At 36.9% G+C, this 13,957-nt stretch overlaps 1 protein-coding gene across 9 annotated transcripts in view; it reads right to left on the bottom strand.

The window, feature by feature from the left end:
* Window positions 1-13,957, bottom strand: part of CDC42BPA (CDC42 binding protein kinase alpha) — a 295,068-nt gene that overhangs the window by 190,505 nt on the left and 90,606 nt on the right. For 8 of the 9 annotated variants that reach the window (XM_043484945.1, XM_043484938.1, XM_043484937.1 and 5 more), the window contains exon 3: window positions 3,190-3,273. In XM_043484945.1, the coding sequence (XP_043340880.1) occupies window positions 3,190-3,273 (84 nt within the window). Of the gene's footprint in view, window positions 1-3,189; window positions 3,274-10,680; window positions 10,839-13,957 lie in introns of all 9 variants that reach the window. The other variant, XM_043484943.1, reaches the window with a different exon arrangement.

The following is a 13,957-nucleotide window of genomic DNA, read 5'->3' as shown; positions in this document are numbered from 1 at the left end:
ACAAAGTTTGTAAATGATGAATCTATATATATATTAATCTTTGTAACTATAAGTGAAAGTTGCTCAGTCGTGTCCAACTCTTTGTGACCCCATGGATTTCTCCAGGCCAGAATACTGGACTGGGTAGCCTTTCGCTTCACCAGGGAATCTTCCCAACCCAGGGATAGAACCCAGGTCTCCCGCATTGCAGGCAGATTCTTTACCAGCTGAGCCACAAGAAAAGCTCTTGTAACTACAGGATTATTTACTAATTATTTATCTGCCAGGTACAGAAAGAGACAAGTTTCCTAGTACCTTCAAATAATCTGTGGTGCACTAATTATATATTTGTTACACAACAAAAATAGAAATAAATACGACAAACAGATTGGAGGTAAATCTCTGAAAATTGTTTTAAAGTATCAACAATACACAGACTAAAAAAGTAAGAAATTTTGCTGTTCACTTGTAATTTATTAAGCATCACTGGTAGGACCAGTTTTCCAAAGCTGGATAAGTAATGATCAAAATAAGTTTCTTCTTAATTTTTTTAAAGAAGGATTTGACAATTCAAGCATAAAAATATAATTCCATCCTTTAAAATGCTTTAAAATGAACTCCTCTTTAAAAGTTTCAATGGAGAAATTCCTCCTAAAAAAATGAAAGTTTCAAGTAGTTTGAGGCAAGTTCTTTTCAAATAATGAACCAGCCTTGTATCCCTCAAACAAACCCCACTTGCTCACAGGGTATAATTCACTTTATATATTGCCAAATTCTATTGACTAGTATTTTGTTAAGGGTACTGGCATCTATATTCATGAGGCATATTGATCTTTAACTTTCTTTGTATGGTCCTTATCTGGTTGTTCCTTCAGAATAATACAGACTTCACAGAATTAGTGATGTTCCTTGGGTTCCATGGCCCCTAGCTGGTCCACATTCTTTCTGCCTTTCAGAGTCTTCATATATTTGTTTTATACATAATGTCCATGGTCTTTAACTGTACTTAAAGGGAGAGATAAAAAGAAGCATGTCTATTCCGTTTTGCCCCAGAAACAGACTATATGAATGATTTTATAATGCAACAAAATGATATTTAATTTTCAATTACTCCTGTTTTATCCTCAATTTTGCCACTTCCTCCAGTCAATAAGTAAAGCTAAACCAGTTACTCTTTCTTTTCAAAATTCTTCCCCAACAGCCAACATCATAAAAAGCAAGTACAAACTTTAATTCAATCTTTTAAAAGTTCTAATCCTGGAACACTAACCCACAATTATGAATTCTGAAAAACAATTAAGAACATAATTATTTACTATTTTTTAATAATAAGACTTAATTGCTCCAACTGTCAGCAATGCCGTCAGTCCCTTCTGGCTTTGTTTCAGCTGCCAAAAGCCTACTAGACCACATCCATGTCCTTTTGGAGGCAGCCCGTATCCAATGACTGACTAAGGCAACTGCAAAGAGGTCAATCATCTGGTCTAAGGCAGGACAACTCTGAAGGACCATTTCTGCTCCCCAGTTCCCTGCTGGATCAACAGACTGCTGGGACAGCCTGACGTCTCCCTGATAAATTATGTTTCACCTCCTTTCCCTTCGATCAAGGCCAATTTCAAAAGCACTTTCTAATAAATAGACGGCATACTGAACTCAGTCTGACCAGTGATAGTAAGGGGAAATGCAAAAGTAAATACTGAAGTTATTGAATATAATAGGCACGGGCACAAATGTCAGAGATATATGACATAAAACTTTCCAGATACTTTTTTAAACAGGATTTTATTAACTCTCTGTAATTACCTCTGGGAGGCAGAGAGGGGCTGCACTTGGGTGGGGTATAGTCAATGAGTATTTTAGCTTTATCTGTAATGTGACATTACAAAGAATTTATCTGCATTTCACTTGTGCAGCTTTTTCAGTAGACAAAAAAAAGAAAAAGACTAAAAGCAAAACATGCCCAAAATGTTATTAATCCTAAGTGATGGAATACAAGTGATTATTATTTTCTTTTCTGAATTTTGTTATATTTTCCATATTTTCTAAAAGAAAGAAATATTGAAGTATTTACTTTCCCTATGGGGCTTTCTTGGTGGCTCAGTGGTGAAGAATCCACCTGCTCATGCGGAAGACACAGGTTTGATCCCTGGATTCAGAAATGGCTACCCGCTCCAGTATTCTTAGCTGGGAAGTCCCATGGACAAAGGAGCCTGGTGGGCTACAGTCCTCGGGGTCAAAAAGAGCTGGATACGATGAGAAGCTGAGCACGCACGCACTGTCACTCCCATGGTATGTATCTATCATCATGGGAACCATTTTTGCTTTTCCCTATGTGTTGATTGTTTTTTAGGTTGCTACAAGTACTGATATATAAAGAAAGATTTCTAAGGGCTAATTTCTCATTATTCTCTTATGGATCTTACTAGCCTCCAGGGCTAATACTCACCTATTCAGCAGTATAACCCTTCTGCAAGTTAAAATATTTAAATACTCCCACACTGGTAAGTTCTGCATCCCCAAGGCCCCTGAATGCCCTGCCTCACCCAGGAACTCACTAGAACCTAGCACAACAGGAGACCTCTAGAACAGCTCCCCCCACAATTTACACGGAATGTTAGTTCCGACCATACCATACCAACTACTAGACATTTTTAACAGCACTCCAGTCAGTCTTTCCCTCAAATTTAGTACCAAGATAAAAATGCTGACAATTCTTACAACAGAAGACTTTACTCTCATTCTTAATAATATAGGACATAACATAAATTTAACTGCATAGTCAGCAATAAACAGAATTGTTATAGGCCATATTCAAAACTCCTGCTGGCTTTTGCTTAGAGCAGAATAGAGATAAATACAAAACAATATAAACAAGTTACATCAAATTGGATATCAATCACTACAAAATTTCTTCCTATAAAAGAAACTGGTTGCCATACATCCTTTTAACATAAGGGTGAAACCTGACATTACAAGAGTTTCCATTTGGTTTTCAGACAACATTAAAATATCATCATGAATGTAACACTTATAATAACTATATCACAACTGTGAATTCCTAAATTTGTTTCAGGCCTAAAAAAATGATGCCATCATAGATAAAAGGTTACTAAATGATACTTAAAAGATCTATTGACTCTCTATAATTTTATTTTTCTCTAAAAATATTTCTAAGATATTATTTAAATATTCTAATAATTAGAATCTTACCTCAGCTCTTTTCAGCATTTCCCATTTATTCAATATTTTCATGGCAAATACTTTATCTGCATTTTTTAGTTTCACTACAGCAACCTAGAAAAGGAAATACAACTTTTAAAATATGACACATAATACTTTTTTCAGTCATCCATTTTCCTTTTTCCTCTCTGTAAAAAAAATAAATACCAAAATTATCAATGATTTCCATGCAGTTCAAATTCTAAGATCCTAAATCAAATAATACTGTCAGTTGAAAAAGTTACATTAGTGAACATAAGCCAAACAACTCTTGTTTTTGAACACGGTATCAGTTGGTGATTATATATTATATTCTCCTTTTCAAGTTTTCATCCCTGGAAATTAAACTCAGTATCTACTATCTAAAAAATTGACCAAAATATACCATATGAAATAACTAAAGCTTAGTAAACACTGTGAGCTTCCCAGGTGGCTCAGTGGTAAAGAATCCTCCTGCCAAGCAGGAGACATGGGTTCAATCCCTGGGTTGGGAAGATCCCATGGAGAAGGAAATGGCAACCCACTCCAGTATTCTTGCCTGGGAAATCCCATAGCTAGAGAAGCATGGCGGATTACAGTCTATGGGGTCACAAAGAGTCAGACACCACTTAGCGACTAAACAACATTAAACACTGCATGCCAAATTCCAACACGATGTTACAGGTAAAGCCAGCTGCCAAAACAAATACATTTCAGGGGATCAAACAGTATGACATAAACTGAAAATGATATTATTTTTCATGCCACATAGTCTTGCACACTAAACCAAACCCCCCCTGACAACACACACACACCCCTAAAGATCAATTAAGGCTGATATCTCTACAAATCGTACACTTCCCACATTCCTTCCCAACAAAAAAAAGAACAGATATTTCTGTATTTTGCATTTTAGTTCTGGATCAAAAAACTGTCAAATATAAATAAGTAATCCCCCCTTTTTTTCCTACTCTCAATAAAGTGATGACATTTCTGTTTCTACTTCTCTCCCTCAGTTTGACTAGATAATCTCAAAGGGCCTTTGCAGTTCACTGAGGATGCTACACAGCAGATGATGAACTATAGAAGAGAAGATAAACGCTGTTACCAGCTGTTGGAGGCTGGAAAGGGAAAACAAATACTGCTCTAATATGAAGAAACAGAAAATAAACTATGTACAGCATATCTTCAAACAGTTTAAAGGGATATTTACAAGAATAGAGAATTTTTTAAATTTGAGGTTTAAACTCAAGTGCTAAACTTTTTAAAACCCTAATAGTAAATGTACATATCAGGGTCATTTAATAAATTTATTTTTGGATCAGAGTGCAATAACAGTTATATGACCATGTATAATGGAAATCAGTATATAATACTATAATGTTATCTGAACTAGAATATACCTTGGTAAATGTCATAAACAATGGACATGAGTTTGAGTAAACTCTGGGAGTTGGTGATGGACAGGAAGGCCTGGCGTGCTGCAGTCCATGGGGTCGCAAGGAGTCGGACATGACTGAGCGACTGAACTATCATAAATGGTTATACTAATGACTGTGATTATAGTTTTTCATCAATTATTAATAAAATGGTGGGAAGGAAGAAGAACTATCTCAATTTCAAGTGCAATCACTTTAGTCTTTAGTCATATCTGGTCATATCTGAAGAATGATGAATTAGTTATGGATCTATCATTTCTGCATCAGTTATGGATCTCTTAATAGGTTCACATCTAAAGAAAAGGGGTTGTACAAGATATAGAAACAACCTAAATGTCCACTGACAGATGAATGGATAAAGAAATAGAATATTATTCAGCCATTAAAAAGAAGGAAGTCTGTCTTTTGTGACAACATGGATAAACCTGGAGAGCATTCAGTTCAGTTCGGTTCAGTTCAGTCACTCAGTTGTGTCCAACTCTTTGCGACCCCAAGAACTGCAGCATGCCAGGCCTCCCTGTCCATCACCAACTCACAGAGTCCACCCAAACCCATGTCCATTGAGTTGGTGATGCCATCCAACCATCTCATCCTCATCCCCTTCTCCTCCTGGCCTCAATCTTTCCCAGCATCAGGGTCTTTTCAAATGAGTCAGCTCTTTGCATCAGGTGGACAAAGTATTGGGAGTTTCAGCTCCAACATCAGCCCTTCCAATGAACACCCAGGGCTGATTTCCTTTAGGATGGACTGGTTGGATCTCCTTGCAGTCCAAGGGACTCTCAAGAGTCTTTGCCAACACCACAGTTCAAAAGCATCAATTCTTCTGTGCTCAGCTTTCCTTATGGTCCAACTCTCACATCCATACACGACCACTGGAAAAACCATAGCCTTGACTAGATGGACCTTTGATGACAAAGTAATGTCTCTGTTTTTTAATATGCCGTCTAGGTTCGTCATAACTTTCCTTCCAAGGAGTAAGTGTTTTTTAATTTCATGGCTGCAATCACCATCTGCAGTGATTTTGGAGCCCAGAAAAATAAAGTCAGCCACTGTTTCCCCATCTATTTGCTGAGGGCGTTATGCTAAGTGAAATAAGCCAGTAACAGAAAGAAAAAAACTGTGTGATCTCACTTATATGGAAAAATCTAAAAAGGTAAACTCATATAAACAGAGAAATCTATTTCTAGAATTCTAATTCTAGAATGGTGGTGCCAGTGGCTGGGGGTTGAGGGAAATGGGGAGATGATGATCAAAGGGTATAAGTTTTTCAGTTATATGATAACTTCTGGAGATCTAATGTACAGTATGTTGACTATAGTTAACAGTACTGTATTATATTCTTGGAAATTGCCAAGAAAGTAGATCTTAAATGTTCTTATCACCAAAAAGGAGGAGGGGAGTACTGTAATAAAGAGCACAGCAAAACTTAAAATATTTTTTTTTTCACTAAGATCTCTGACAGACTGAAAACACAAGTTACACTACTGTGTAGACTCAAACCATATACTGCACAAATGGATGGAAGGATAGGAGCACACAGCTAGACATGCCTACATTGAGGACAGGGAAGAGATAACGAAGGCTATCACTTAAGCCTTCTCCTCTTCTGATTTAGAGAAGAAATGCTGAAAGACTCCAACACTTAGATTTGCCCTCCTCAGGTCATATGGAGTGATAAGAACTCCTCCCAGCACTGTATGATTCACCAATTTTCTATGCATATGAGTAGAGAAGTACCTGAGGATACCCAGTAGTGTAGTAGTAATCCATGAACACATATTGAGTGTGTATTAAACGCCAAGTACTCTAAGAGTTTTACGCAGGTCCACAATCCTTTACCTGCAGTTCTGCAAGATAAAGGGTTTTGACAATTCATTTGGCAACATACACTGACATCAGGCTAATCACAGTTTGAGGGGAGTTTGTTTTTTTAAAATCTCACTTAGTGTAAAAATAAATGTGCTTCATTGCAGAAACACCTCATACGCATTTGCTTATGAGGTTCTGCTCAAAACCCCATTAAGAGTGCAATACGGAGTATATGTACTAAATTATCTTTCTAAAATCCAAAAACTACTGGAATCAAAACCACCTCTGGATTATAGAGATGTGCAGTAGAAATAAGCAAGCATTTATTGAGCACTCAGACACTGTTCAGGGTAGTGGAGATAGCACAGTCTCTGCAACCAGATCCAGGTTATACACAAGTATGAAGTGCATACAACAGGGTCTGGCACTTGGTAAGTGTTCAGTGGGGCTTCCTTGGTACCTCAGCTGGTAAAGAATCTGCCTGTAATGCAGGAGACCCCAGTTCGATTCCTGGGTTGGGAAGATCCCCTGGAGAAGGGATAGGCTATCCCCTCCAGTACTCCTGGGCTTCCCTGGTTGCTCAGACAGTAAAGAATCCACCTATAATGCAGGAGACCTGGGTTTGATCCCCGGGTTGGGAAGATCCACTGGAGGAGGACATGGCAACCCACTCCAGTATTCTTGCCTGGAGAATCCCCATGGACAGAGGAGCGTGGCGGGACAGTCCATGGGATGGCAAAGAGTCAGACACGACTGAGCAACTAAGGGCACAGCACAAGTGTTCAGTAACCACTAGCTATTATTACATGTCAGGTACCACACTAGGCACATTATAGCCCAGTCTCCTAACTGTTCTTCGCTCTATCACTAAGACGCGGTAGACCCTATACTTCCTAATTTCTTCAATTTCTTTAACTAGGAAATAAGAAGCTTTGGTCTCTTCAACACTCAACTTTATAAATTTTTACCCATGACACATACATATACATAGAAATATAGTTAGAAATCTCCTCAAAGGAACATTCATACAAATAAAAACAAAGCTACAATATTTATGTGTAATTTCCAATAGTGAAATATTGAAAATAAATACATTTTGAAAGGTAAAACTGACTGAATATATCACAAACAATAGAAAATATTTTAAATTCTTGAATATGTTGTTAAAGACTACTAATTAATAGGAGAAAGGTCACAATATACTGTTTAAAAGAATTTTTTTAAAGTTTACAAACTAAAATAAAATTGTCTATATATACACATAAAATATATACCTATACATTTCTATATGTAGTCTGAGAAAGACAAGCATCAGACTCTTAAAAATCAGTTATTTCTAGGGATATGATTTCTATCCTCCTTTCTGTATTTTCTATATAGGATATACAAAATTTGAAACATGGAGGGGCTAGTATAGAATACCATAATTCATCCTGAACATGAAATGACCACTAATTGTTGAGATATTATTTTGTGGCTGATAAGGGCCAAAATGAGACCCACACTTCACATCTATGGGTTAATCAGGAATGACAAGCTGCTGCAAGGTGAAAAACATTCTCAGCACTGTCTTACAACAGTTTCATGAGCTGCCTAAAAACTTCTCTGGAATGAAGTGGGATGTGGTGAAATTAAATAGGTCAGTTCACACAGAAAACAAAATTATGGTTCCCAAAGGGGAAATAGGGTGAGGGAGGGGCAAATTAGGAGTTTGGATTAGCAGATACAACGTACTACATACAAAATAGATAAACAACAAAGTCCTGTTGTTTGCACAGGGAACTACATTTAATATCCAGTCATAAACCATAATGGAAAAGAATATGAAAAAATATGTGTGTGTGTATCACTTTGCTGTACATCAGAAACCAACACAACATTGTAAATCAACTACATTTCAATTTTTTAGAAGTCAATTCAGAAACTATTCTTGAATTATCAAATTGATGACATAATGAGACAAGAATAATGAAGTTGATGAAGTGATAAAATTGATCATGCTTTTCTCCTTTAACACTACAGATCATTTTCACGTTCATTTCTGTAAACTTGAAGAAGAAGGGATTGTCCTGAAACTCTAGGTTCTAGACTTTCAAGAACCACGGCTAACTGATATACAAAAGGGTAGTATGTTAAAATGTCCTTTCTTATCTAATTTGATCAAAATGTAAAGTACATTTAGTATGAACTGAAAGATTATAAATTCAATGCAGAACAAAGATGTATTTTTAAAAGCACCAAATACAGAGATGTCTTATTAAAAGCACTACGGTATCAGAAAAACACTGAACGCTACAAAAAAATCAGTATGTTACAAGTATAAATGAATGAGTTCTGAATTATCACTTATAGATACAGCATATAACTAAGAATGATCATAATATACTAAACAGAATTTCAATAATTAAGAAGCAGTTGCCATGCAGTTCCACAGATCTAGTCTACATTCAACATATCTAGAATTCACCACACCTCCTCTGGTCCGTCCCATTCCTATCCGCCAGTCTTGCCTGGACTGTCCTCTATTACTTCTTACTCCTACTCTCTCTAACTGTCCTCTCTTTCTTCTGCTCTTATCCTCCAAGATCTATTCTCAAAACAGCAGCCACAGTGATTCTGTTTAAACTAGCTCACATCGTGACACTCGGCTCCAAAACTTTAAGTTTCCTCTCTCCATGTAAAATTCAGAGTTCTAACTATAACTTAGAAGTATTATGGGTTCCAGCACACCCTGGTCTTCCAGTCTCCCAGATCTCATACTACTCTCCTCCCAGCTCACTCTGCTCAAAACATACAGATCACCTTGTTCAAAGTCAACTTAGTGTCTGTGCACTTAAGTTCAAACCGTCTTCCCCCTCCCCACACTCCACCATAGCTAGATGGCTTGCTCTCTCACTCCCTCACTAAAATGCCATTCTGCCCTTCACACTTTCTATCCCATTTCCTTGCTTCCCTTTTCCCTTAGCTCTTATTATTTAACAAATTATATGTTCTATTTACGTATTTTGCTTACTGTGTGCTTCACTCACTAGAACATAACCTCTAAGAGGGCAGAAATTATTTTTTTCTCATTTGTTCACTAGTATGTGCCAGTGCTTGGGAATCAGTAGGTACACAATAAATATTTACTGAATAAATAACAAGGGATTTGTAGTCTATATGAGCATATATACTTAGACTATTGAAAACCATCTATATGCTCAAACTTCAAGTACACTACTAAACTGAGACTGAAACTAAAATAAAGACAAGGCATTATGATAAAAGAGATACAATTCTCTATATTAAAGTTTATTAAGTGTGTACCAGATTATTCCAGCTCACGCTGCTCTCTTCATCAGATGTATGGCTTTTAAACTCTCAACTTCACAACTTAGCTTTCACTATCTTTTGCCTGTGGTTACTGTTCAGTATTACTGTTTCATGTCATTGTCTCCTTTCTCTACTGTATAATGTCTACCATCATTTATTATTATCAATAATAAAATATTAAAAACAACTCAATTATAGAAAGCCTACTCTGTGCCTGGCACTGGGCGAGGCACAATGCATACACTGCCATAATCAGTTCTTACACCAGTAAGTGTAACTATCAGTAGTTTCTACAGCCCTCACTAAGTGATGACAAAGCTGGTGTCATTTACTGCTATGAGTACTAGATGGCTCTGTAGGTCTTTACAGAGATCTTCCCACTCGTCTCGCCTGTAGTCTTGATTCCTGCTGCCATGTTAATGGTGATCGTGGTTAATGTGTATGGAAATATTTGTTTTTTATAAACTGTTCTGTTAGTGATCAGCTTGTATTCAAAATACTTAATAAAAAAATTAAGACACTTTAACAAACCAAAAACACTACAAAGAGTTAACTAAACTGGCTAGAGATATCCCCTCTATGGAGATGCAATTTATATATCTACTAGTGATAAGTCAAAATATTTAGAAATTGGTATAGCCTGGGCATTGACCAATTAGAGCAGACATTAGCTATAAAAATACAGTATGCCCATGCCAGTGTACTCCTACGGACTGAAGACTAGCCCTGTACATACAGAGGCTATCAAAGGTAAATCATGCAACATAACTTCAAACTTCTTTTACTCTCCCTTGGATCCCCACAGAGCCAGGGAAGAGTTTCTAAGGAAGAATGAATGGCTAAAAATAATTCTCCTTTCAAACTCTAGGACTAGGTTATGCAGACACATAAGGGCCTACTTATGGTAATTAGAGGAAGCAAGCTAATTAAAAGCTTTTGACACCTGAAGCAGGGGTAGCAGGCCAAAGCAGCAAGCTTTCACAACAAGCTCTGAAGCCCAGAAGCCTTGAAGCTGCCGGAGCAAGGCTGGAGCAGGCAGAAGCGGTGAGCCACCAGGAAACTGTGGACAGGCAACACCCAGGGCGTAAGTTAAAGGTTTTCCTGAAAGCAAAAAGGAAAACCCAGCGTTAAGTTAAGCAGTCACTGACAACAATTGAGTCGTAGAGAGAAGGTTCTTAACTCGTAGAGCTGTTGATTTTCAACTATATCTTGCTCCTTTATTATTTCCCATAATTTATGCATTTCTTGTAGGAGTTATATAAATTATGCTTTTATTTTCATAGTTTTATTTTTTTAAGAAAAAGCATAACTGAGAGAGGTGCTGTTCCTATCAGACATCTGTGCCAGAGGTGAACCTATCCACTGGGTCTATATAATATCTACTGACAAATTCCTGATAGAAGACAAAATACTTTAGAGGAAAAAAATTACCTCTTTGGGGCAGTCTTTGAATTTTGAAATTTATTAGTTGATAAATACTACAAGGGTATTTAGGGCCATCAAAGATACTTTAATCAGGAATGAATAGCTAAGCAGTAAGAGCTCATAAACTAGTCAATATTACTTTTCTATACAAAATTCATTGTGTCTTAAAAGAGAGTAAATTATCTACAACGTATTGCTTGCTTTTATTTTATATATTTTAATTGATATATATAGAGAGAGGAAGAATAAACAGAGAGAGAGGGAGTGAGAGAGAGACAGAGAAAGGTATCTTTTCATACAAAATCTCAAATATTATCAGTCATGCATTAAATACTCTGAATTGACTCCAGATCACTGGCCTATGACCAAGCAGGACTTGATTCCCAGTTCACTGACAGCCAGACTACTGTCTGCTATAGCCCACTCCCCAGGCTCTGCATCCATTCTTCAATTCTTCCAAGCATTAGGACTATAGAGCAGATATCATTGTCCTTACCTATATGCCTCACTTAATCCTCATGAGTAACTTTAAGCAATTCTTCAGTACCCTGTCCTTTCCTTCAATCCTTTTTATGGAAAAAATATATAACAACACATATACAGTTATTTAAATATTTGTATTATTGCTTTATTTGTTCCTTAGTTGCATCCCAATTGAGTCCTAAATCTATTTGCAGCCCCATCATTAACCCTTTGTCCTTTACCAAGCTTCTAAAATAACCTATGTCACCCTGCCATCACCATCTATCCTAACTCTGAACTATCCAAACCCTACCCTGTAGTATACTTCATAGAAAATAGATCCTTCACATTTCCTCATATCACCTTTAAATATTTCTATATTTCTACTTCTCCTTACTTCTTTTCCTTTTGAGCCCAAGGAAGAAGTGTCCCTACCACTTGCAAGGATAACAGTATCATCTGAAATCTTAATGCCAGACTCTCTCCTTTCTTTCCCTTGTTCCATTAAAGATTTGTTTCTGAACTTCAAGCTTTCTTTCTTATGGCACCTGAACACCAGCGTCTCCATGACCATCTCCTATTCAAAACCAAATACAAAACAAAAACTTTATTGCCATCCTATCTTCCTCTCAAGAAAGTAATATCGCATCCCTTTCCACAAGGTATTATTTCTCCATAAAGCACATTTCTAAAGAACATTTATGCCTGCTTTTTCCACTCCATCATCAGTTTCTCAGCCTCTTGTAATCACCTATTTCAATCTAGTTGCTATTTCCCTCTATTGGACTGAAATTACTCTCTCAAAGATTAATAATGTCCTTCCAAATTCCAAATAAAATATATTGTCCTCAACTCTCATCTGTTTCAACCTCTCTTCATTACTGGACATCGCAGACGATCAATGTATTTTCCTACTTATTCTTTTTTTCATATCCTATTAAATGATTTTCTCCAAGGATCCCTACTCCACCTTTTTTATATATCCTCTCTTCCCTGACCTATATATGATCCTATTAATATCTATATGCTGATGACTCCTAAATTCTTATCTCCTAATAGGTAGACCCATACTTCCAGTAGCCTACTAGTCATCTCTCTGAAATGTTCAGCATATATCTCAAATTTAACAAGTCAAAACCCTGCACATTAAACCCATTTACTCAGACTGCATACCTCAATCATCCACGATTTCTAAGTTTAATTTATCAGTGACATATAAAGTGATTTCTTTACATTCTGTCTATCCTATCCACCCTTCTTGCCCACGTCCACTGGCCAAGTTCAAGCCCTCATTTCATCTGAAAAAATGATAATAGGTTCCTTTTTGACCACCTTACTCTATGTCAAACATTATGCTAACTGCTGAGAATATGAAGATAAATAAAAGAGCCCTTGCTCTCAAAAATCTCATAGTCCAGTATGGGAAACAACACTAAACAGATAATTACAGTACAACATGAAAAGAAAGGTAAAAACAAGGTCTTATAAAAAGCAAAGAAAAGAGATTCCTAACCCAAAATGGGGAAGGGAGGGATCTATGTAATTTGTGAATATATATGTTAAAGTTTTCTGAAAGAGGTGACTGACATATGAGTCTTACACAGTGAACCCCAGAAAAGGGGGACCAAGAGGATCTGATTAAAGAGAGGGAATATTTTGGGGAATGGGGACAGCATGAGCAAGGCACATGGGATGTCTGTGAGGGGGAAAGGGGTGAAGATAATCAGGGATAATAAGCAGTTGTCTTTCTTAGGAAAGGGTTTCTTCCTAGCAGGGAATAGCTAGAAATGAAACTGAAGGGTCCAAGTAATGTAAGAGCTTGTATGCCATGCTAAAACAACTAGAACCTTAAAATGTAGATAATAGAGAACAATTCTTCATAGTTGGTGGCAGCTACATCACTTTAATAGCTCTGTGGAGACTGGGTCTGAGGCAAGAAAAGACATGAGGTTATAGCAGTAGCTGAGGTGAAAGATTTTGAGGACCTAAGTAAGGAAGAGAGGAAGAAATTCAAGAAATACTTAGAATTTTAAAAAATTGATTAAATGTGGCTGTTGGGAGTGAGATATCTAGGATCTCCCTCCCTTCTGGTCTCTTCTCTACCAAATCCTTCATTGACACTATCGGTATTATCTTTCTTATCATTCTGATTATATCACTACTCTGATTATTTGATAGGAGTCCCATTCCTATGAAATAACGTTCCTTACCATAGCATACCAAATCATTCACTGCATTGCCCAAGAGAACTTTCAATCCTCATCTTTGACCACCACCACCAAAAACCCTTATATTCCAGGCACAAGATCACTAACTGCTCCCTGAATAAAATA

Source organism: Cervus canadensis, chromosome 13 (genome assembly GCF_019320065.1).
Source record: "Cervus canadensis isolate Bull #8, Minnesota chromosome 13, ASM1932006v1, whole genome shotgun sequence".
In the NCBI taxonomy this organism is placed as follows: Eukaryota; Metazoa; Chordata; class Mammalia; order Artiodactyla; family Cervidae; genus Cervus; species Cervus canadensis.
The sequence above is the reverse complement of the archived record's forward strand: the minus strand, read 5'-3'. Positions and strand labels throughout refer to the sequence as shown.